Genomic DNA, 26,661 nt, shown 5'->3' on the forward strand with positions numbered 1-26,661 from the left:
ACATTTTGGAACAGACCCAGAGAGGAACAAATTAGGTGTGTTATAGAGGATCATGGACATACAGTGCCAGAGAGAGAGAGAGAGAGAGAGAGGGGTTCCGATGACAGTTAGCAGCAAAAAATTACTGCTCCTGCTGTAACTTCAATTTTTGACAGAGAATGTATTTTTGTAGTGTAATTTTCAATGTAGTTTTTATGACTCAAACACTACTTAAATGATTGGAAAATAAACTAAGAACAAAAGAGGAAGAAGATTTTTAAGGTAAGACCTCTAAGAAACCTAAAGATCACATACAAATATTACATATAACCTAAACATCAAGCTAACTGCTAGCCAAGCTACATTCCATGGCAGTTAAAACGTTTGATCACAGCTTGGGCCTGCCTAAGGCAGTAGCATCTTTCAGAAATGAAGAGGAGCTGGGGATAATATATCCAATTTAAATCAAACAAAGATAAGAAGAAGATGAAAGAGATGATCCTGAGAGAATCCAGAGATGCTGCTGTCTGACTACAGTGGACCAGAACCAAACAGAGTCTGGTGTAACCTGATCTTCTTCACTGATCTGCCATCAGCCTGGCACAGCACTCTCATAACTGTCAGGACTTGCAGAAGAAAAGGTGGCATCAGTACTCTGAAGGTGAAAAAGAGACAAAGCTGACTGTAAACATGTATTACAATGGTACAGTCATGGTCCAGGGGTCAGAACCCAGCCTTGATGAATTCCAGAAGATTTTCATGAACTTTAAAAGGAGGTTCAGAAATTAAAGAAAGATCCTGAGGTGAAGAGCAGTGTAGAGGCCTGCACCACAATAGTCACAAATGGAGCCCTCAGCTCGAGCCCCCTTGTAGCACACAGACACCCTGTCTCTCTTACATCTCCAAAGATCAAGGCCTTGAGAGAAAACATCGCTGAGCTGGAGCAGGACAACTTCCTGTTCAAAGAGGAACTACCAGCAACCTCTGCCAGCTCCAAAACCAGACCAGCCACCTCAGCACACAACAACTTCAACAGCTCTGATCTGCCGTCAGACAGCTGGAGGAGAACAACCAGGAGCTGAGGAGGGTGAGAGAGATCTTCACATCAATATGCTGGAGAAACAACTGGAAGAGATGAGACAACAGCTACACACAAGCACTGAACACATCACAACCACAGAACAACAGCAACAGTATACCAGCACAGAAACACTCAACACCTCTCCTCCTAATCACATCAGAAAAACAACACAACACCAGCAGTGTGTCAACACACAAGCACACACCATCCCATCCTCTGCAACCCAGCAGGTTTCTCAGGTCTCTCAAGCTTCTCAGAACTCCAAGAGAAAAGACATCAGCACCAGACAGAGATATCCACAGACCACAACAACATCCAACAGAGAACAGAAGAGACAACACAATATTGTCATCCTCTGTGACTCTAATGGCAACCATCTGGACCAGAGATGACTGTTCCCCAGGAGAACTGTAAGGATACTCTGGTGTCCCATGTCTCACTTTGCTTTGAAGATGCTGAGAGAGGATGTTTTGGGAACACCATCAAACATTATACTGCAAACTGGGACAAATGACCTCAGCACCAGAAGAGTGGATATCGCCAAAGCTCTCATCCACGTGGCACAGAGGAATCTACCCCACTGCCAAAGTCATCATCTCTACACTGCTGCCTCGCAGAGACATTCCACAAAACATCATCAATGCCATTAATGCTGAGATAGCTGATGTGTGTGCACTCATGCCGAATGTACATATAGCAAATCATTAGCGTATCACTCATGAGCACCTTTATGACCGTCTCTACATTCATCAAGAGGGCATGAGAATATTTGCTAAAACAATCAAGAATGTAACACTGAAATGCTCTGAGAACACACCCCCTGTTTGAGGAGAAGGTGAGACTGCATGCCAGCAGACAGACAGACAGACAGACAGCTACACTGCTGTTGTTATAGAAAGAGGTATACAGACACAAGCGACCAGATAAAAAAAACATGCTGAAACTTATACTGTATGTGAAAATGTATTAGTTGATTAGCAAGAGCATAATTTTAGCATATTCATTTTATATACAGCTGTGCTCAAAAGTTTGCATACCCTTGGAGAATTGGTAATATATGTACCATTTTTAAAGAAAACATGAGTGAGCAGGCAAAACACATTTCTTTTATTTCTTATGGGATTCATATTCAACTGTATGTTATAACAGAATGGCACAATCATAAAACAAAACATGGCAACAAAGAAAAAAAGGAAATAACCCCTGTTCAAAAGTCTGCATACCCTTAGTTCTTAATACTGTGTATTGCCCCCTTTAGCATCAATGACAGCATGCAGTCTTTTGTAATAGTTGTCTATGAGGCCCCAAATTCTTGCAGGTGGTATAGCTGCCCATTCGTCTTGGCAAAATGCCTCTAGGTCATGCAAAGTCTTTGGTCGTCTTGCATGAACCGCACGTTTGAGATCTCCCCAGAGTGGCTCGATGATATTAAGGTCAGGAGACTGTGATGGCCACTCCAGAACCTTCACCTTTTTCTGCTGTAACCACAGGAGGGTCAACTTGGCCTTGTGCTTAGGGTCACTGTCGTGCTGGAAAGTCCAAGAGCGTCCCATGCGCTGCTTTCATGCAGAAGAATGCAAATTGTCTGCCAGTATTTTCTGATAACATGCTGCATTCATCTTGCCATCAATTTTCACAAGATTCCCCGTGCCTTTAGAGCTCACACATCCCCAAAACATCAGTGAGCTACCACCATGCTTCACAGTGGGGATGGTATTCTTTTCACTATTGGCCTTGTTGACCCCTCTCCAAACATAGCGCTTATGGTTGTGACCATAAAGCTCTATTTTGGTCTCGTCACTCCAAATTACAGTGTGCCAGAAGCTGTGAGGCATGTCAAGGTGTTGTCGGGCATATTGTAACCGGGATTTTTTTGTGACATTGGCACAGTAAAGGCTTCTTTCTGTCAACTCGACCATGTAGCTCATTTTTGTTCAAGTATCGTTGTATTGTGCTCCTTGAAACAACCACGCCGTCTTTTTCCAGAGCAGCCTGTATTTCTCCTGAGGTTACCTGTGGGTTTTTCTTTGTATCCTGAATAATTCTTCTGGCAGTTGTGGCTGAAATCTTTCTTGGTTTACCTGACCTTGGCTTGGTATCAAGAGATCCCCAGATTTTCCACTTCTTAATAAGTAATTGAACAGTACTGACTGGCATTTTCAAGGCTTTGGATATCTTTTTATATCCTTTTCCATCTTTATAAAGTTCCATTACCTTGTTGCGCAGGTCTTTTGACAGTTCTTTTCTGCTCCCCATGGCTCAGTATCTAGCCTGCTCAGTGCATCCACGTGAGAGCTAACAAACTCATTGACTATTTATATACACAGACACTAATTGCAATTTAAAAAGCCACAGGTGTGGGAAATTAACCTTTATTTGCAATTTAAACCTGTGTGTGTTACCTTGTGTGTCTGTAACAAGGCCAATCATTCAAGGGTATGTAAACTTTTGATCAGGGCCATTTGGGTGATTTCTGTTATCATTATGATTTAAAAAGGAGCCAAACAAATATGTGATAATAAATGGCTTCATATGATCACTATCCTTAAATAAAAGACGTTTTTTTTGCATGATCAGTCATATTTTCAAAATCAATGCCAAAATTTCAGGCCAGGGTATGCAAACTTTTGAGCACAAATGTATATATATATATATATATATATATATATATATATATATATATATTTGACTGTATCTTCTCTTTTTATTATACAGTCGATATTCCAAGTTACTTCATTTAATTCTGTATATTTCATAACATGATTGGGCCAGTAATCATACATTCTTATTTCTGGTTAAAATCATAAGCTACAACATTCAGGCAATAATTTCTGCTGCTTTTGGAGAAAAAAAAGCAAGAACCCTGACTTTAATTTTATATAGGTCAGTTATGATAATATTACTTGTGACATGTAGTCGATTAAAGCCTAGAACTGACACTCCTTCAGACTACAGAGAATTACATATACCATCAGTGAAACACTCTCATGTTAAAAATGGAAGAGATTCAGGAGGAATTATTGTTTGGTTTAAAGAACATATTTTCCATTACATTCAGCCTATTAAAAAGGGAGAACACATATTTGGATTAAAATGAAAAAGGACCTTATTTGTACAGATGAGGATACTTACCTGTGTAGGACTTTAAAGCAGAATGATTTAAGTACAGAATCTACACTGACTTTCTCCTGAGCTATAAAGCTATTTAGACTGGTGCCAGTAAGTGTGGGTGTCCTGCATCTAGCAAATTTTAACTGCCGTAAAAACAGCAAGGAATCTTGGGAAAGGCTCAGTGAAGCTCATCTGTCTTTGTTGTTAATCAGATAAACCCCCAAACTAACTCCTCACATGACTGGCCATTTGCTGAGGGACTACTCTTTTCATGATTGCCAGAGAAACCTATTGTTGGAAACCTTGTGTTCTTCAACATAACCAACTCTCCACATTTAAAACTATTATACTCATCAGGAGGCATGTTTCCAGCTCACCAGCTTACATGAAGCTTCATTCATGAACAGTTGACATGGGCCTTGGCCTTTTCTATTTCACTACAATCCAAATAAACAGACATGTGTAGGATTATGCTACAAATATGGACATCCTATGCAGATGATAACGCTGAACATTATATTTTTCATAACGTTCAAACCAACGAACACCAGTATTACCACTGGTTGGATGCTAGGTGGTACTATGAGGTAATTTTCGTTAAGCAGGGTTAGGGTTAAGCCTACACAATAAAGCAAGACACCTTGATTTCAAACTTTGAACTTTATTTTTTACTTATTTTAACTAAAAATTCAAATGAAACTGGAAAAGAATTAAGTACAATTAAAATGTGTGTTGTTCAACTTTTTGAAAGATGGCTTTACAACAATTGTGAAGGGCAACATCTCTCTGGCAAAGAACCTACTTCATCTGTGCCTTCTCTACCAGTCGGGTATTTTATTGTCCGGGAAAATACATCATATGTGTGAATAAATTCGTTTTGTTCCCTCCTTCACATATATATATATATATATATATATATATATATATATATATATATATATATATACAGTACTGTAGTTTTCTTATGAAATTCATGATTAAAATACGCACTTTTTGAGCGGAAAACTGACAAATCTTAGAACAAAGGCCATAAATGAATTATCTTGAGGGGAGGACACTTCAACCATGAGCCCTCTGAAAAGCCACCTCTGACTGGCTTAGAGCCCCTTTGGGGTGTGAACAAACCGGATGGTTAAAAGACCAGCCTGGACAACCCCCCCGAGTTCTTTTCTTGCTCCACGCTCCATTTCCTCTTCAGCTCCTCATCCTCTGCACCCTGGCCCTCGTGGCTTGCAGCCTCGCCCCGGTGCCCCTCAAGTTCCGTACAATGTAGAGTCCAGAAAGCTCGGAACGAAGTTCCGAGGAAGCCTGTCTCACTCTCTGCTCTATGGTTCACACACGTGATGGGAGTCACGAGTCCTCCATGTGGAAGACCTTGCTTCAAAGCCCTGTCTCATCACCCCAGCAAAAGACATTCACGATCTTAACAGAGGTCCAAACATCGACGGAAAAACCAGAACTTTCTACAAAGAGCCAAAGAACCAAGCAATGCAAGGAAATGCGAGTACATCTCCAGACTTTGCTGAAAATACTGGTGGTTTCTTTAATTTAATTCAAGTTACCCGACTGCAAATCGAGTTCGACTGAATTATCAATGGTTCTTATGGCATTGTCTACAGACTCCAGAAAGTTAATTTTCTCTGTACAGATAATTTCATTCACCTTCTGTCACTTTACTCACCAACCTGCTTCATGTTTGTATGTGTTAGATTAGTTTTATGTTTAGATTAGCAATAAAGTCTTGTTTGTATTCAAAGATAATTTGACTGTGGTATATTTTGATAAATCATCTCGTCACTTGATTTTCAAAGATTTGCGCACCTAAGCTCGAACTATATCTAAAATAGTTGTGATATTATTTTCAATAAGCCATGAGAATATTACTCCAACAAGTGAATTAATCATAATTGCCTTATTAAAGGTAATTCCTTACAATAGAAATTTTGAGTGGATACAATGAGACGTTGTATTACGATTTGTATGGTGGAGAAATTTATTCAGACAAATAATCGAATAATTTGTCATTTATCTTTCTTATAATGGTTGTCGACCACAACTAATTCTGTTATAAATTCCTTACATAATGATGGAGGTACACGGGTACTTTAACATTTACTGTGTACATTTATACAACCAAATATCCCTACACCTGTGTGCCACCTATATCCCTCCACATGTGTCACCCTATTATAGTGAGGAGATCTTTAACACATTACAGTCAGAAATCATTCCGTTTCAGTCTCTTGGCTCAGTCCTGATAATGGGGGATCTGAATGTAAGAACTGGAAAAGAACTGGATTATATTATTCAGATGGTGATAAGTATATTATTAACAATACAAATATAAATCAAAATAAGCGTTCCGCTACACCACGTCAGAACTACGACAACACAATAGAAAGAAATGGAAAACAAGTTCTAAAGCTCTGTAAAAGCCAGGGTCTCTACATAGTGAACAGCAGAACATAGGGTGATTCTCTGGGTCGATTTACCTGCTGCTCTTTAGGTAGTAGCATAGTGGACTACGCATCACAGATCTAGATCAAAACAAGATCAATGACTTCATAGTGTTGCCACAACTACCTCTCTCAGACCACTGTCAAATTGTCATTAGTCTGAACAAGTCAGCCAGTCTTCTACAATCTTTAAATCAGAAGTCTAAACTATATCCCCTACCAACCAGATTCTTCTGTAGAAAAGACAGTCCAGCCCAGTATGAAGCTGAACTCCACAACACTCAGGTTGAGAACATAATAGATGCGTTTCTCCTATCCACATTTTGAAAAGACGAGAAAAGCATAAATTTGGCAGCAAAACAATTGACTAACATTTTTTTCACAGTTGCCAGAAAATCATTGCATAAAATAAAACTGAATAGGAGAAAAAAGAAAATCAAGAAAGCTGACTAGTTTGATGAAGAATGTCAAATGTTAAGAAAAGAACTACGAATGTTATCAAATAAAAAACACAGAGACCCCTCAAACCAACAAACATGTACCATCTATCAACAAATGCTTAAAAAGTACAAGTCACTGCTAAAAAGCAAAAGAGCTGAACATTTGACAACAAAGCTCAACAAAATAGAAGCAGTTAATCAAAATTAATTCTAGGAATTATGGAACAATTTAAATAAATCCAACAAAGAAGAACAAATTCCCATCTGTGACCCAAACACCTGGACAGAACATTTTGGAAACCTTTATATTCAAAATGAACAAAACCACACACAAAAAATTCTGAATTCCCAATGTTATAATCTGGAACGTACAATAAAGGGTCAATTAAACCATTTGAACAACCCCATATCACTGAAGGGAATGAAAATCAAATCCCTCAAACATAAAAAAAATATTGCGACTCAGATGGAATATGCAATGAGATGTTGAAACATGGCAGCCCCAAACTGAAGGAGGCCATTCTCAAATTATTCAATTTTCTCTTAAAATAAGGACACTATCCTGAGAACTGGAAAGAAAATTAAATCACTCCAATCTTCAAACAAGGTGACAAATTTAACCCAAACAACAACAGGGGCATTTCAGTGAGCAGCAACCTTGGCAAACTATTCTGTTGCATTATAGATGACAGATTAACCCAATATCTCCAAGAAAACAAGACTTTACACAACTGTCAAATTGGATTCATGCCAAAACAGAGAACAGCTGATCACATCTACACACTGAACACACTTATACACAAACATGTCCACCAAACAAAACAAGGAAAAATATTTGGCTGCTTTATTGATTTTAGAAAAGATTTTGATTCAGTTTGGCATGCTGGATTGCTCCTAAAACTGATTCAGAGTGGATTAGGAAGAAAGGTTTATGATTTAATAAAGGACTTGTACAAAGACAACAAATGCTGCATTAAAATAAACGACAGACAAACTGATTATTTCAGCCAGAATAAGGGAGTTCGTCAAGGATGCAGCCTAAGTCCACCTTTATTTAATATTTACATAAATGATTTGGCCGCAATGCTTCAAAACTCATGTAGCACTGGAGTCACTCTAGAGGACAGAGAAATTAAATGTCTTCTGTATGCAGATGACCTGCTGCTGCTCTCACCTACTGAAGAGGGATTACATGAAAACCTCTCAATTCTAGAAAATTACTGCAGTAATTGGGCATGACCATTCAACATGGACAAAAGTGATAATTTTACAAAATAAAAATCGTCTTCAAGAAAAAAAAAAAAAAAAAAAAAAAAAATAAATAAATAATATATATATATATATATATATATATATATATATATATATATATATATATATATATATATATATATTTACACTTTGGGGAACAATTCTTAACCATGTTACCAGTTACAATTATTTAGGTCGGACTATCTCAGCTTCTGGACAATTTGACTTGGGAATAAAAGACCTAACAGACAAGGCTCACTATTTAAATTTAACCTCTCTATTAAACTGTGGCTAAAATTGTTTGACAGTGTCAACAAGCCCATACTTATGTATGGCAGCAAAATCTGGGGTCCAAAAATACAAACTGAATGATGAATCCTGGGACAAAAGTTAAATTGAAATTTTCCACCTTGAATTCTGTAAAAATATCCTGGGAGTTCACAGAAGTGCTTCTAACCTGGGCTGTCGGGCAGAACTGGGCAGATTCACTCTTTTGACTGACATTTATAAGAAAGCCAGTAAGTTCTGGTTCCACCTATCAGACTCTTCCCCAGAATATCACCATCACTGTGCTTTTATACACAGAGCAGCACACCCAGAGAGTGACCCTTTAAAGTATTTAGTGGACAAACACCGGCTAAATTCATCAATTTAATTCAGGCAGGCAAAAACTTTACAAACACAAAACACAACCCAAGAAGAATACCTCCATTATTGGCATAGCAAACTCAAAGAAACAAACAGATTGAACTACTTTTAAAAAAATTAAGACATCATTTAAACTGGCACCATATCTGACCAGAATTAAAGACTACCATCACAGAAATTACTGTTACTCATTGTTCTCTGAAGTTATTTCTCTTTACAATTTGTGCATTTACATGTGATTTAAGTATGTAACAAAAATGTTTAAATGATTATTTATTTATCTATTTTTATTAATACTATTACAGAATGCTCTGGAAACATTGTACATCGTATGCAGTCATGCCAATAAAACTCATTTGAATTTGAATTTGAGAGAGAGAGAGAGAGAGAGAGAGAAAGATAAAGAGACTTGACTTTGAATAGTCTTTATTTACATAGAATCATTTAATAAAACAATTATTTACAAAAAATAAACAAATAAATAAATAAAATAAAAAAACTCCCTAAAACACAATTTTTTAAAACATCTTCACAATCAACTTCACAAGTACATCGATTTATTCCCCATTTAAAACTAAAATTTTCTAAATCACCAACCATTTCATAATAAGAAATTCTATAATAATACGAGTTTTAATTAAACCTTTTAAAATTAAAATGACATCTGTTGATACAAACCCAAATAAAAAAATAAGCAACATGTAAATTAGCATCTTACTCCTTTTATATTTTGGCCCAAAAATCAAAACCACAGGTGTAAAAAGTTCCCCTAAGATCTGGCACCACTCTTCCAATATATAAAACAGGGACTGTAGTCTCTCACATTTAAAAAAAAAAAAAAAAAAAAGTGAAAAACAGCTTCTTTTTCTCCACAGAAGGGATATCTTCGTGGATTCAGGTGTGCTCTGTGTCTGTTCGTAGCTATTATACTATGCACAATCCTCCACTGTAGGTCTCCTGACCTTTTCTCAATGCGGGGTTTATACAAGGTCCTCCAGCTACCCTTAGGGGAAACATCTGGCCCAAACACCTCAAACCATTTAGACTCTCTCACATCTTCTAGCGCATTTAGGTGTAATGTTTTCACACAGTACATAAATGGCTTTCTTTCCAGCATCACTGAAATGTCTTAGCTGAGGCGTTCTAAAGGACAACAAGCCACCCTCCAGTGCTTGCCAACAACCAGTCTCAGCAGAGAAATTTAGCTCTGGGAAGGCTGCTGTATCCTCTTCTTCAGTAGGTGGCTCTAAGGACAATTTATAATCCTTGGGTAGTGACTCAATTAATTGAGTCAGCAGTCTTTGTGCCAACCTCTCTGACCTTATTCCCAACTTTGAAGATAAAGTCTCAGCGGACATCCATCCATCCTCCACATTAAGTGTCCAACTTTGGTGATGTTTGCAGACCATAGAGCATTTCTGAAAGATATTGATTTGACAATGTCCAGATCTAATGCAGTGTTGAAAAGCAGTGGTTCTTCCTTCATCTACAAAGTATTTACTCCATTTTGCTCATGAGAGAAATAAAAAAGTGTCCAAGATTTTAACATTGATCTGTAAAATTATGTTAGGCCAGACAGGTTCAGTTTACCAATGTCCATGAGGAACAAATGGTGATCTAGGCCCATGTTTCCTGCTCTCCTTTTGTAAGGCACAGGCTTCATCAGCCCAACTAATCTTTTCCCCATAGAGGAGTCTCTCTGCAGTCTGCAGTCTAAAAGCCTTGACTCTTGATCTGATATCAACAAGTCCTTGCCCTCCTTCCTGTATGCGTAGATACAGAACTGGTGCTTTCAGCCAGTGCTGTCCCGACCAAAAGGAATCTACAAGGCACCGCTGAATTTCTCAGACTAGGTCTTCTGGAGGCTCAAGAATGATCATTTTATGCCATAATGATGTGGCCACCAAGTTGTTACATACCAAAGCTCTTCCTCTAAAAGATAGCTGGGGTAGCAACCATTTCCATTTAGATAACCGAGCACACATTTTCTCTACTATTCCCTCCCAGTTTTGTCTTCTGTAATTGTTTGTTCCTAAAAATACACCAAGATATTTAAAATCTGCCCTACCCCACTGCAAACTACCAGGGAGAGATGGACCATTTCAGTCCCTGCCACACCACAAAGCATCACTTTTGCCCCAGTTCACCTTAGCAGAAGATGCTTTCCCATAACACTCCAAGAACTCTATTAAAATTTGAACATCATGATTATTTCTGATTAAAACTGTAACATCATCTGCATATGCAGATAGTTTAATTGGTAATTGGGAATCCAGTGCATTGACCTGTAGTCCTGTTAATTATCTTCTCAACTTACACAATAAGGGTTCAATCATAATACCGTAGAGTTGCCCTGATAGGGGACAACACTGTCTAATACCCCTTTGGACTTTTATTGGCAAGCTTAGACCACTAGCCATTTTTAGCATACATGTGGCTTCAGAGTATAGAAGCCTTACCTTTGAAATACAATTTTTCTTTAATGAATCAAAAAGGAGTATCAAAGTGTGGTCAACTCTATCAAAAGTCTTTTACTGGTGTAATGATAGAAATCCCAAATTAATATTGCTGTAGAATGCAAAATCAAAAACATATCATACTAAGTGTAAGTTGTCTGTAATAGATCGATCCTTTACACAATATGACTGATCCTTATGTATAATTTCATGTAATACATTATTCAGTCTATTAGCCAAATATTTTGAGAGAATCTTATATCCAGCACATCAGATTGCTACAGGTCTCCAGTTCTTTAAAAGTGTCAAATCCTTTTTTGGAAGCAACATTAAACTGTGTGTTGACAACTCTTTGGAAGTGTTTCTTCGCTGATGCTTTTTTGCAGTACTTCAAAGTAATCAGCACCAATAATAGTCCAAAAGTTCTTAAAAAATTTAGCAGGTAATCCATCCAGACCTAGCATACAACCTGAAGAGAGCCCCATGATAGCAGCAGTAACCTCTTCAAAGGTAAATTTAGTTTCTAAGGATTATTTATGTTATGAATTTATTACAGGAAGATCTTGTAGAAAATCCTTTCTGGACTGCTCATCGGAGTTGTCAGTTTCATACAATTTAGAATAAAAATCCACTGCAATTTTGCACATTGCCACAGGGTCTGATGTTTTATTTCCATTATTGTCTCTTAAACAGTACATCTGTTTTTCCTGTCCTGCTTTTTGCTCCAAGTTAAAAAAAATAAAAAAATAAGGAGATAGGAGCTTCCATATCTCCCAGTGTTGAAAAATGGCTCCTTACCAAAGCTCCTTTAATTATTTTCATTTAAAACAGAACTCAGCTGTTTTTTTGTTTTTTTTCAGTCCAAGTTTTACATTTTCAGCATCATTGCCAATGAGTCTCTTTTCTATTTCATTTGTTTCCTTTTCTACATACTCTAATGTCTTTTTTAAACACAAAGAAGAATAAGATACATATTGTTGCCAGAAATTTCTTAGTTGCAGTTTCCCAATCTCCCACCACTGAAAAATATTTTCATTTTTTTTTTTTTTTTTTTTTACTTTCCCCACAAAATAATTTAAAATACTCACAAAACTGTTTATCTTCCAAAAGTTTTATATTAAAATGACTAAAATAACTCTTATGGGCTCTTTTCAAAAGTGTGTAATCAACTGTAATAAGTTAATGGTCAGAAAGGAATGTATCATTGCATTAACAACCCTATTTCTTATATTTTTATATATATAAAATATAGGCACCAGAGACCCTTCCATTGCAAACTTTCATCCATGTATACAGCTGTGTTAAAGGATTACATTCTCTCCATACATCTGAGAAATCCAAATTCTCAACAATACTGGCTAAACATATAGCAGACTAAGCGTGAGGTTCTTCCCCATTTCTGTCTAATGTGAAATCTACAGTGCAGTTCCAATCTCCCCCAAACACATTAAAATCATCAACATGTTGCTGTTTTACTATGTTCTCTAATTTATTAAAAAGCTCTATACTTTCAGTTCCCAAGTTAGGGGCATAAATGTTTACAAACAAGAAAGAAAAATGACTGATTTCAGCCCTAACAATAAGCAGTCTTCCAGGTACTACTTCATTTGTCAGTAAAATTTTTACTTTAACAGAAGGGGAGAACAGCACTGCTACACCAGCGCTTAAATTAGTTCCATGACTGAGAACTTTCTCTCCTTCCCACCACAAACCACAGTAAACTTCTTTAAAAGAGTCACTATGAGTCTCTTGCAGAAAGACAACACCCAAAACTTTCAAATGTTTAATTTCAGATAATAACTGTCTTTCTTCTCTCCCTCATCCCATTTACATTAAGGGATCCCACCCACAAGATCTTCATAGGTAGGAAAGTTATCAACCATCACAATATTTATGTTTTTTCCCCTTGTTAGTCTTTTTCCTGTTCTTCTTTCCTTGTCTAACTGTAGTGATATTTTTTTTAGCCAAAATCTTTTCTGTTGTGAGAGCTCTTCGTAGCGACTCATTTTCCAAGCCCACAGCACTGAAATTTGTTTTTTTTTTCAACATCTGGGAAAAAAAAATCACTTATTTCAACACCATCTTTTCCCTTTGTTTCATCAAGAAACAAGTTAATTTGTTCAACAGTATATAAGTCTTCCTTTTGCACCTCTAACAACTGCTCATCATCTCTCACATCATCAATAGTACACTGAGATAAACCATCCAATTCATCAGCCATATTCTCTTCTAGCCTGTGTAATATCATTACTCTCACACTCCTTTTCTACAACACTTTGAGACACAGCCTGTTCTATCACATCAGTTACACTTGCAGGTCTATCGGAAACAGAAACTTAGGTTGTTCTATACTAACAGCATTTACATTATTTTCACTCACCTCTTTCTACCCTTTCATTTCTTCTGCTGGTTTTAACTCTTTATTCTCAGTTCCTTTATCATTTGTGTGCTTATCAGTATTGCTGACAACAAGATGTGGACGGGTTTTGCTCATCTTTATGTAGGCATGCAAAGCGTTTATGCCCCAAGTCTCCACATTCAAAGCACTTTAAACTCTCCATGCTGGCATAAACCATGTAAGAGTTCTCTCCATGATTAACTCAGAAAGAAATCTCTAGGGTTTAATCTGATGAGCTCAAAAACATGTAAACATTATGCCTAAATGAAAGAACACGTTTAAGCGCAGTATTTTTACATCCAAGAGGAACCATTCTAACTGGACTTGCAATCTTTCCAAATGTGTACAATTATTTTATGATTTCATCATTAGAATCAAACGGTGGTACATTTGAAATAATGATTTTCATTGCTGGAGCGGATAGTGGGGTCACCGTGACAAAAGTTTCTCTTATCCATATTCCGCTCACAGTCAATTGATTAACCAATGCTTCTGATTTAAACAACAACAACAATCGCTTTGTTCATTCTTGAGGCAGAGACAATATTCTCAAACCCTACCTGTTCTCCAACAACTAAGAGCAGTTCTTCCACTGTCACTCCAGGCTCTGGTGCATATTTGCACCCATTATGGAGTGACAATGGTGTTCCTATCCTGGGAACAGACACCATTATGGCGTGTGGAACGTTACACGCAATCTTTCCTTTCCAATCACGATTAGTACAAACTATCGAGAGGAAAAACGGAAAGAGATCTTTTTTTTTTTTTTTTTTTTTAAATAAAAGTATAAAAAATAAATACTCAAGAGAATACACAAGATTTTTCCACAATCACTCTCAAAAATGCACTCAGCTCTCACACACATACACACACACACACACTCATTCCCAGCATGCAGAGAGAGAGAGAGAGAGAGAGAGAGAGAGAGAGAGAGAGAGAGAGAGAGAGAGAGATTACAGTACAGTACAGTACAGTGAGTGGGTGAGACAATGGGACAGAGTGAGACAAATGAAAGGGGACACTAGGATGGACAGAAAAGGGAAGTGCTGCCACAGAATCATAATCCACTTCCACCTTTGCCTGTTAGTATGAGATATGAAAGAGAGGTTACATCAAAGACACACCCACAGACATAAACAATCCACTACACTTATGTCTCCAGTGTGTTTTAACAAGTGACATACCCTAAAGAAAGATACAAAAAATATAACAATATTGGATAACAATCTTGACAGAATGATTTGAGCAATCTGTGTTACACTCAAAAAGGCTGTTGCTGTAAGTCCTGTCAAAAATGTGAGTATTAGGCTATTATTGCTGGCTGTTTGAAAGGTAAGCATGTTTACTTCAAACGCTGCCAAAGAATTCAGTCTGATCCAAAAGTCATTATAATCTGTGAGGAGCTCAGCTTTGTGAGGAGATTATGTGTACCTGGACAGGCTCTGACAAGAGCAAGACTAGCTGGAATTTCAAATGTGGCTAAAATTCATGCATGCTGTGGTGAACAATCGGACCAGATGACATTCCTGGAGCCAGTTTATGGCAGAGCCCCTCCCTAACTGTCAAGGCAAGGAAAAGTGGTTCCATTTTGATTGGATCGTGGTGGACCACCACAAACAGTTGCCAAGCAGCCATCAGATAAGTGGCTCAGACAACTTCCATACACTTTAGAAGGACCTGTACCTTCCAACACATTGGAAAGGAACTTATCATTGTCTTAGCAACTTCTCAAATTCCCCTCCTAAAGACCATTAAGCAAAAGACCATACAAACTCTTCAAGACCTCTCAAAGCAGCGTTAACTCAACATGTGGAAAAAGCTGAAACAAAGACAAACCTTTATACACACACTTTTACTCCTAAATGGATACCAACTGCTACACATCCACTCCATATTTGTTCACAGAACTGTTTATTAAATTGCAGTAGTTTGATTAGCACAACTGTCCACACAAATTGAACTATTAAGTTATAAATGAATGCATGGGTAATATGTGATTTTTCAGTAAAATAGTTAAGACACTATGCAGTCAGAATAATGGCAAGAATATTTTGGAAGTGGTTTGGAAAGTGAACAATACATAGGTAAAACTTTAAGGGCACTGATCTCACTATGTACTTAAAAATATGCAAATAAGGTCCACACAAAGAAGGGAGGGTGGACCACACTGTGTGGGCCCCCTCTGATGTCAGCAGCCAATCATGACAATGAAGCAGGAAGGAGCCAAATTGGAGTCTCCTCCTCATCAGGAAGGTACAAAGCATCCTTACAAATCAGCCACACCTTCGTTCTGAGACTCCGGCCAGCGAGGCAGGAGAAACTAACAGAACACAAAACATAATACTTCACATTCTGAGTCTGCAACAGATCACTTCGATGTTCTAAATCTCCTGTAACAGAATACAAACCACTCTTGTTCTGAATCTCCTGCCTGCATGGTAGGAGATGTAATAGAATGACCATCCAACGTGCTGAGTCTCCACTTCACAGAGAGAGAGTGAGAGAGATAGAGAGAGAGAGAGAGAGAGAGAGGGAGACAAAGAGTAGAAGAACAACCAAATTCCAAGTCTGCTAAAAGAGACTAAAGTAACGGCAAGTTCGGAATCCTCATACCTGGGAGATAACTACAACGACAAGGTTTTAGCTCTGGCGAGCAAACCTTCTTTTCAAGTTTCGTGCATCTGCGTGTTCCAGATAAAGAAACTTGCACCAACATAAGGGCTGTATATCTGCATGTTCAGGATTGCTAGAACCCTCTCAGTGCTTCCAGGACATCAACATTCCTCAGCTCCTTCATGTCCAAGGCTGTTGAAATGGAATCCAGCTCCTTCCCACAGTAACGTGGCCCCGAACCGCCAGTGGAAGACGTCACTATCACAAACTCATCGATAGATCAAGGAGAACGTAAATATCACTATCAAACCTTGGCATTAGTGTATACTATCAATATAATGTTCTTTAGATTGAATAACCTGTGTATCAAATATCTAGCAAATAATCTTTGAGTTATTTGTTTAATTAGAAATAGGGTTTCACCTTATTATTAACAGAGAAACAGTAGTTTACCTTTTCATGCGATACTAAAAGTCATACTTTGTCATTGCTACACCCAATTCACTTGCATCTTTCCATCTTATGCACTTTATTTACCTATTCATTTACATCATCCTTTAGCATATTAGTACCATTTAGTAGTTGTTAGTTTTTCTTGTATATCTTTTTGTAAATAAAATTAATTTTATTACAACTGTATCTTTCTTGTGTTGATAATACAGAAGTGCTCTAAAGGTTAGGTGGAATCTCACAAATCCTTCAGATTACTCCCTTCAATTTACATATTTCTAATTTATTGACTGATCCATTTGGATAATTCTTATACTGTTAAAGTGAAATTCTTTAGCTGGTGCCCCAAGGATGGAGGGAGGCATATCTGACATTCATAAACACACACACACACATACACACCTTAAGTTATGTGTGATCAAAAATCAGCACATATTTTGGTGTCTTGTGTGAGGCATAGTTAATTTCAATTGTTGCCAAATGCGATTCCCACTGTAATGCCATAAAGGGATAGTGCACCCAAAAATGAAAATTCTCTCATTTACTCACCCTCATGCCATCTCAGATGTGAATGACTTTCTTTCTAGAAAAATATCTCAGCCCTGTTGATCCTTACAATTCAAGTGAATGGTGACCAGACAATTGAAGCTCCAAAAACACATAAATACAGCACAGAATTAATCCATACGACTCCAGTGGTTAAATCCATGTCTTCAGAAGTGATATGATAGGTGTGGGAGAGAAACAGATCACTATTTAAATCCTTAAATAATTTCCAATTTCACTTTCACATTCAGAAAGTGAAAGTAAAAGGGAAGATTTTTTTGTGAAAAAGGACTAAGGTCTGGTCACCATTCACTTGCATTATATGGACAAACAGAGCTGAGATAGTCTTCAAAAAATCTTTGTTTGTGTTCTGCAGAAGAAAGAAGGTCATACATATCTGGGATGGCATGAGAGTGAGTAAATAATGAGAGGATTTTCATTTTTGGGTGAACTATCCCTTTAAGTGCGTAGACCAAAACAATTCAAAAAGAAGATCTGCAGGAAGCTTGAACATTATAATTACAGAAAAATAAACAGGCCACTTATTGTGAGATAGTAGCTTTTACTTATATTATCTTGTTTTAACAGGCAAACGAGTTTGGTCACAGATGACCTTTATGCACCGAGAAAGGTCACCTGTGACCGAAACGTTTGCCTGTTAAGTATGCGGGCTTTCTGCAAACCTTACTTTGTGTGATGGTTTGATAATGCCACAATTTTTACACTCTTTGAGAAGTCAATTTACAAATGACCGACTTATACCGGTTTCTGTGTATTAAACTGGGACAGGAGAAAGGCCTTTAACATATAACCTTTAAAACACATCTGTATTTTTATAGTCAGTGTGGCGTAATTAGAATGTAACTTTAGAGGAATACTGCCTCAAGCTTAACAATGGAAGTATTCATAGCAACTGTGGCAAATTCTCAGGGCCAGCAAAGCCTTCTCTGCTGGCCTAACATGCCAAATAAATACATATTTTTCATCCTTTCATTCTCAATCACCTTTTTGCCTATGTATTTTTAATAGCTTTCCACTCTTAATTAATCTACAAACAAATAGAGAAAAACAAAAAGTTTATCCAGTCAGAATTTATTCCTTGATGCTTACAAGCAAAGTGTGACAACTGTTTCACAAATCACATGAGCTCCACCCCTCAGGTCTTCAGAATTTACACAGAATCCCTCAACAGTGCAAATGAATGAGCAAATAAAGATTCATCAGCCAATCAGATTGATTTATTTGTTCTTGCTGGGTGTGATCTTTAGAATATGTCCCGGTCGAGACCTTCTAGCTGGCCTTGAGTGACGCAATAACGCTTTAATGATGTAATTTGAAAGCGAAGAGTGCGAGATCTGTCTGAGGAGTTGGCTGTCACTGCCACGAGATGACCACTGAGAAAGAGATCCTTATGGATTTAAAAACACGAGATGTTCTGCATGACCACATGATTGCTTAATTTATTAAACAGGAAAGGAGGAATGATTTTCACTTCAAGTAAATTGGTAAGTGCTTTTTGCATTGTTATATCAACATCAGGAGTTTTCTAAGTGTAAATTAGGCTGCTTGAGAATTCGTCACAAAGATGAGATAGATTAGCTGAATAAGACACCTATGGTAAACACTCACCTGCCTGTGCCAGGATGAACTCCTGGAAGCGCATCCCAATGTTGTTCCTGGCTGTACAGTTGTAACGGCCAAAATCTCTGTCTGACATGGGGGTGACCTGTCGGCACACAAGGTTGTGTTTGGTTGATCATACTTTTTGCCTGTTTCTCACACTTTTTAGACAGTGGGGTCCAAAAGTTTGATACCACTTTTGAAAATGCTGCTAACTTGCATTTTTTAAATTCTAACTGAAAAATGTACATTCATTTCTGAGCTTCTAAGTATTTTGTATGCCCCCTTATCTTTAATGACAACATGCATTCGAGATGGCTTTGACTCAACAAGTTTGTGCAAAATGTGATGATCCATGCTAGGAGGGTTAATTTCACAAATTTGCTTACTTGATTACTAACCTAGAAATAGTGCCAAACCGTAAATCTTTTTTTTAAATTATTATTATTAATATCATAACATTCCTAAAACTTCCCTGATTTTCAATATGATCTCAGACCTTTGGACCCCAAATATGATATTACCTATTTTTCTTCCGTGCTTTCTGTTATGACAACACAGGCACCTTTCAGGTATCTGCTTTAGCTCATTAGCATGGCAGTTAACTCCTGCTGGTGCCTGGTAGATGCTGTAACTATACTATCATGTAGGCAAAACGCCTCTTTCCCCATTAATGGCCATTCACAAGTTGCCATGGATTCTGGTGAAATAACATTTTTGGTGAGTAAAATCTCCAAAGTTTTTCTGACTACCATGGGTGCCACCATGATGATTCTAATTGCCACTGGCATGTTTTCTAGTTCTGGTCTCCAAAAGAAGCAATGTAAAAACTACCAAAGTTCCAGATGGAGAACGTCATGGTTACTTGTGTAACCTCCGTTCCCTGATGAAGGGAACGAGACGTTGTGTCGATGTAGTGACACTAGGGATCACTCTTGGGAGCCTGAGACACCTCTGGTCTTTGATAAAAGACCAATGAAAATTGGCGAGTGGTATTTCCATGCCACTCCCCCAGACATACGGGTATAAAAGGAGCTGGTATGCAACCACTCATTCAGGTTTTATGCTGAGGAGCCGATATAAGGTCCGGCCATTTCAGCGGGTAGTTCAACGTTGTGGCAGGAGGGACACAACTTCTCGTTCCCCCCATCAGGGAATGAGTAACCATGATGTTCCCTATCTGTCACTCACTCGACATTATGTCGATGTAGTGACACTAGGGGTCCCTATACGAAACGCCACAACTGGCTGAACTGTATTACGTGATCTGGCAGGGTGTGGTGGGAAGACTACTGTGTGCCTCATAGCCAGCACACCAGGTCGACACGTAACCTCCCCCAACATAGTTATGAGTGTCGAACAGCCCTTTTTGGGGACAAATCGACTACCCAAAAGACAGAGACAGGCTTAACCCAGTTTGGCCTCTTTTCCCCTTCTTTTTTTCCACTCCCTAAAAAAGAAGGGGGATTATCCGACTGGGCCACCAGGTCTAGTCGGGGGGTGTCCCTCCCAAGGGGAAGACACCGCGGAGACCACACCTCGCCCAAGGAGAGGGGGGGATATTTAAGTGGAAGAATACGTCACATGGTCTTTCCAACCATGTGGAGAGCCTTCAAGGTAGATCCTGCCCAATGGGGGAGGAGTTACTACAAACATGGAGACTGGGGCAGAGGGGCTCTGCCCAAGGAAGACGCAGTTTGCCAACAGGGAAACGAACTAGCGGAGGATATATATCGCATGGGGTTAGCCTTACAGAGAACAGCCACATGCGGAGCACCTAACCCAGAACAGGACTCTTAATTAGCATGTGTACTGGGCCGGCAGCGAGTCTCTCCGAAAACTAGACTGCCACAGGGCTCGGAGGAAGTCAACCAGGGAACAAAGTTTGTGAACACTACTGGGAATTAATGGCGCACGTCTTCAGCTCCAAGGGAGGTGGAAGGCGCAATGTGCAAGCGATATACCTGGCCAGCTATCCCGGGCTTATCCGCTTGTGTTGCGTGCCTCTACCTGGGACGAAACCGGTTCCACCCGGAGGTTGTAGAACCTTGCAAAGGTGTTGGGTGTTGCCCAGCCCACTGCTCTGCAAATGTCTGTTAGAGAGGCACCTCTGGCCAGGGCCCAGGAAGCCACTACACCTCTGGTAGAATGGGCTCGTAGCCCTACCGAGGGCGGCATGTTCTGGGCGAGATATGCCATAGTTATGGCATCAATGAGCCAGTGGGCAATCCTCTGCTTGGAGACAGTGCTTCCTTTCCGCTGTGCACCAAAGCAGACAAAGAGCTGCTCAGGGGAGGAAGAGGCCTGTCCTCATAACCCGTGGAAACTGCCACATCGGGGGCGGCTGTGTGCCACAGCTGGAGCGCCAATCCTGCAAGAAAAAGCCCGTGGATGGTAGTCGTGGTGACGACCATACACACGGGGTATGTGACCCAGGGAGGAAGGAAGCCACTCTTTTGCTGAACTGTTGGGTACCGCAACAACTTGGGCATGCGGCGAAATCAAACAAAAAGGCAACAAAAGATTTTTCACCCGGCCCTCCACCGGGGGATGGAGTGGTCTTCTTACCAACTCCACGTGAGTGGGTTCCCTCGTCCCTGGGTCACCCGTCTCACCCGTCTCAGGGGCGCTTCGAGGATCTCTGTGGGTTCTTCGGCGCCAGCTGTGAGACGGGTGGGCTCCACACGGGGCCGGGCCGAAGGGGCGGGCTGCGGCGGAGCCGGTGCAGTCACCACAGGGGGACACCCTTGGTGATGAGCAGACGGGGTGCGGGATCTTGAGCCACGCTGGGACAGGATGTGCCAGATTGCCTCCGTCTGCTGCTTCACCGTCGAGAACTGCTGGGCAAAGTCCTCGACGGTGTCGCTGAATTGGCCCACCTAGGAAATGGGGGCAGCAAGGAACCGTGTCTTGTCGGCCTCACCCATCTCGACCAGGTTGAGCCAAAGGTGGTGCTCCTAGACCACTAGTGTGGCCATCGTCCGCCTGAGAGACTGCGCCGTGACCTTCATCGCCCGGAGAGCGAGGTCAGTCACCGAGCGCAGTTCCTGCATCAAATCTGGGGCGGAAATTCCCTCGTGCAGATCTTTCAGCGCCTTGGCGGACCTGCAGGAGAGCCATGGCGTGCAGGGCAGAGGCGGCTTGTCCAGCAGCACTGTAGGCTTTAGCCGTCAGGGACAACGTGAGCCTACAGGGCTTGGACGGGAGCTTAGGGCGTCTGCGCCAGGTGGCAGCGCTCTGCAGGCATAGGTGCACCACAAGCACCTTATCCACCGGGGGAATCGCCATATAGCCCCTGGCCGCTCCACCATCGAGGGTAGTGAGAGCGGGGGAACTGCGGAGTCGGGGCCGGGCAGTAAAAGGTGCCTCCCACGACTTCGTCAGCTCCTCATGCACTTCCGGGAAGAATGGCACTGGAGCGGGGCGTGGCTGCTTTGAGTGGCGCCGTGAGCCCAGAAACCAATCATCAAGCCGCGAGGGTTCAAGGGAGAGCGGAGGGTTCCACTCTAACCCGACGCTCGCGGCCACCCGGGAAAGCATGTCCGTCATTTTGGCATCGGACTGTGACTGGGCAATTGCCCAGCTAAGGCTTCTGCGTCCGACTGGACAAGCCCGCTCTCCGATGCTGCGCTCAAGAGCTCATCATCTTCGCGGGCTCCAAACAAGAAGCCAGACATGCCGTGAGACGAGCCGGCGAACTCATCCGGAAGCCCGAATGGGGCAGACGAGCATGCTGGGGAATGGGAGGTCCGTGGGGGGATACCTGGCAGAGACGATCCCACTGGGGTCCCAAATCGCCCCCAGTGCTAGCCGCGCTGGCCTCATATCCGTAGGTAGAAGGACCAAGGCGGGGAGCCGCTGGGGTGAGACGACCGCAACGTTGCCATGGTCATGTTCTCGCAGTGAGAACATGAACCATTCACAAACGCTGCCTCCATGTGGGTCACGCCCAGACACGAAAGACAGCGATCACGACCATCCAAAGTTGAGAGATAACGACCGCAACAAGGAATAACACACAATCGGAAAGGCGTCTTTAAAAAGATGCATCTTTAAAAAGACGTTCCATGTGTGTGCTCTTTTAGAGAAATATATACTCTTTTAGAGGGGAAAAGCTCTTTAAGAAAATATACTCTCTAGTTTTTTCTGCCGAAGTGCCCAGGGGCATTCTCTGCAGTGCACCAGTGCAGAGGAGGGAGAAGCTGCTGAAATGCGCTGTCAGATCCAGCAGAGGTGAATGAACAGTAGTATTCAGCTCAATGAGCATGACCATTCGGCTCCGAAGAGAAAATCTGAATGAGTGGTTGCATACCAGCTCCTTTTATACTCGTATGTCCGGGGGAGTGGCATGCAAATACCACTCGCCAATTTTCATTGGCCTTTTATCAAAGACCAGAGGTGTCTCGGGCTCCCAAGAGTGACCCCTAGTGTCACTACATCGACACAACGTCGAGTGAGTGACAGATAGGGAACAACAAACATTTTAAGTGTTAGTTGGAGTAAAAATGAGTTCAGGCTCAACTTGTGCAGTTATTGGCTGTCACAACAACTCTAAATAGTTATTAGCCACTTTCCCACATACAGCCTTTTCCAGAAAATTAGAAAAAAGATTAAGGCAACTGTGGCAAGGAACACAAAACTCCATAAGATGTTGGTTAATGGAGAAAAATAACCTTGGGGGAAACAAGGCTCACTGTTAGGGCCAGATCCCCTCTGGCTAAACAACATGAATATAATGCCAATATTAGTTATTTATGTGTAGTCAGTGGTGTAGTAGTGTCTGAAGAGATGGGCATACTGTTTCTTGATGGCATTGTGTACAGTACACTACTATGAACCATGGTATGGTAACTTGATATTAAATATGTATTTAAATTAAAAGGTGTCATTAATGTTCCTTTCATTAGACTACTATGAAAATTGTTAATACTTTATAATTACTCTAACTAATAAATTAATACATACATAATACACAATAAACTGTTAAGCACTGTATAGCTAATATGAGTGTAGTAATGTTCACTTTAACACCTTATCTTGTATTACCATTTATTTGTTTTATTTGTGTACTATAATGTGATTTCTGTGTATAGTGAAATAGTTTTCCCACTTAGAAATATAAATTTAAATTATTTGATATCAAAAGGCACCACCAACAGCAGTAATTCCCCCCCCCCAAAACAAACAAACAAACAAACAAAAAAAGCAAAAAAACAAAAACAAAAAAAAGCAGGGTTGCAATAACATGCAGTATTTTCACAAAGTTTCATTGCATAAGTTACATTTAAATGTATATGTATATATTTACATTTAGCAGGAAAATAAATTTACAGCGCAAATTATTGTTACTACAGGGATGCCTGTGCATCAGCATTAGATGCTGAAAATGTCCCGCCCTTTATTGAAACGGAAAAGTATGATTGGTTAGCAAATATCCAATCACTTCTGAAATGAACGTTCTGATTTGTCGATCAGCTTAGTCCGACTGTCTGTCTTGCCTGTGCCATCATTTCCACTTCTGCCTCCCGCAGCTCCATGCGCATTTAGAGAGAATCTCTGTACACTTAAAAAAAAAAACACACACACACACAATTCACTCAACATAGCGTTAAATTGAAAAAGTTCCGGGTCAAAAGCCTACTTGTTGTTCTGGTGGCCAAACGTATTATCACTTATTATAGGTGGGCACATGTGTAATGGGAGCCAGCTGGTACGTGACAGCTGTGCGGTGTGTGTAAACCTCACTCCCCTGTCCTCAAAAGGCGCACTAGCGACTGACGCTAGAGGCTGTAGCCTTTAGCCTCCCCATTAGCGCGCCCACCTCCCATGCCAGAGAACCTGGTTTGAATCCCGCTTTGAGAGGGTTGAGCAGAACCGGTTACAGTGGTGCCATGACACGGATGGGAGTGAGGTTTAGGGGGTGAGTGTAACGGAAGCCAGCTGGTACGTGATAGCTGTGCAATATGTGTAAACCTCACTCCCCTGGCCTCAAGAGGTGCACTAGAGAATGATGCTAGAGTTTGTAGCCTTTAGCCTCCTCGTTACAGTGCCTGCCTCCCATGCCGGAGACCCCGGTTTGAATCCCTCTTGGAGCGGGTCGAGCAGGACTGGTTACATATGCAAAATCCTAAGAAAGATAGGTGGGCATAAAGTGTATGCCTGCGTATGCCCTAGACTACACTATTGTGTGAAGTACAAGTCGAGATTTTAAATTAGTTAACTGAGTAAGTGTTAGGTGCCAATGTTAATGCCTGCCCTTTTTGTTTGAATATGGTTCGTTCCTGTTTTGCTAGAATAGTTAGGTAAGTCTTGTTGTATCTTTATTTTTTATACATTTAGGTTATTTATTTCTTCTCTTTTCTAGATTAATTCTGTTTATTGTTTTGGGCCAGGGGTCACCCTGATGTCTTTTCTGCTGCTATTAATGTTAATTGTTAACAACAAAAACTATTGTTGAATTTATACTCTGTTGCTCTCTTGTGTTTGGTCTGACAGTTGTGTGGGAGTCCTTCCCTTACCTTGTTGCGTCCTACCCCTAGGGGACGTAACACCAGTAAAAATATTAACACAATGTGTCAGCAACTCTTTTAGTTGATGCCACAAGTGTACAGTGTGATGCCATGCCGATGAGGTTTAAACTTTCCAGAAGGTTGCAAAGTCCTAATCTGACTCTACAGCAGGTTGTATCCTGCACACTGGCAAAAGCAGCCTGTGTTATTCCAGTTTTGCATGCCCACAGTGAGAAGCTTCTCACTTCAGAATCACATTAAAACAGCCTTGCGTAGCTGTCTTCTGGACGAGAAGGACATCAGGCTTATGTGCATCTCAAACTATAGAGAAATGTTAATTTCTCAAGCTGTGAGAAATTCTGATACAACCTTATGATTTTTTTATTGTAATATTTATAAATGAAAATATATGTGGCAAATTGCAGTTTAGTTGTTTCTTTTTGCCCCCATTGTTGAAAGTTTTTCTCAATTAGATGCAAATTCCACGACGGACGTTTTTTGTTTTTTTTTTGTAAATGAAAAAGCAGTTATAATGAACAAACATTTATCATTCATTTGAACTGATTGTGTCATTATTAGCCTACACCGATCAGCCACAACCTTAATACCACCTGCCTAATATCGTGTAGGTTCCCCTCATGCCACCAAAACAGGTCTGACCCATCGAGGCATGGACTCCACAAGACCTCTGAAGGTGTCCTGTGGTATCTGGCACTAAGTTAGCAGCAGATCCTTCAAGTCCTGTAAGTTCCAAGGTAGGGCCTCAATGGATCGGACTTGTTGGTCCAGCACATCCCATAGATGCTCAGTCGGATTAAGATCAGGGGAATTTGTAGGCCAAGTCAACACCATGAACTCTTTGTCATGTTCCTCAATCATTCCTGAACAAGTTTTGCAATATGGCAGGGCGCATTATCCTGCTGAAAGAGGCCACTGCCATCAGGGAATACCGTTGCCATTAAGGGGTATATGTGGTCTGCAACAATCTTTAGGTAGTTGGTAAGTGTCAAAGTAACATCCATATGAATTGCAGGACCCAAGGTTTCCCAGCAGAACATTGCCCAGAGCATCACACTGCCTCCGCCGGCCTGCCTTCTTCCCAT

At 40.3% G+C, this 26,661-nt stretch overlaps 1 protein-coding gene across 4 annotated transcripts in view; it reads right to left on the reverse strand.

The window, feature by feature from the left end:
* Positions 1-26,661, reverse strand: part of ncam2 (neural cell adhesion molecule 2) — a 377,130-nt gene that overhangs the window by 53,732 nt on the left and 296,737 nt on the right. For all 4 annotated transcript variants that reach the window (XM_051709408.1, XM_051709407.1, XM_051709406.1 and 1 more), the window contains exon 11: positions 19,059-19,155. In XM_051709408.1, the coding sequence (XP_051565368.1) occupies positions 19,059-19,155 (97 nt within the window). The remainder of the gene's footprint in view (positions 1-19,058; positions 19,156-26,661) is intronic.

Source organism: Myxocyprinus asiaticus, chromosome 10 (genome assembly GCF_019703515.2).
Source record: "Myxocyprinus asiaticus isolate MX2 ecotype Aquarium Trade chromosome 10, UBuf_Myxa_2, whole genome shotgun sequence".
Taxonomy (NCBI): Eukaryota; Metazoa; Chordata; class Actinopteri; order Cypriniformes; family Catostomidae; genus Myxocyprinus; species Myxocyprinus asiaticus.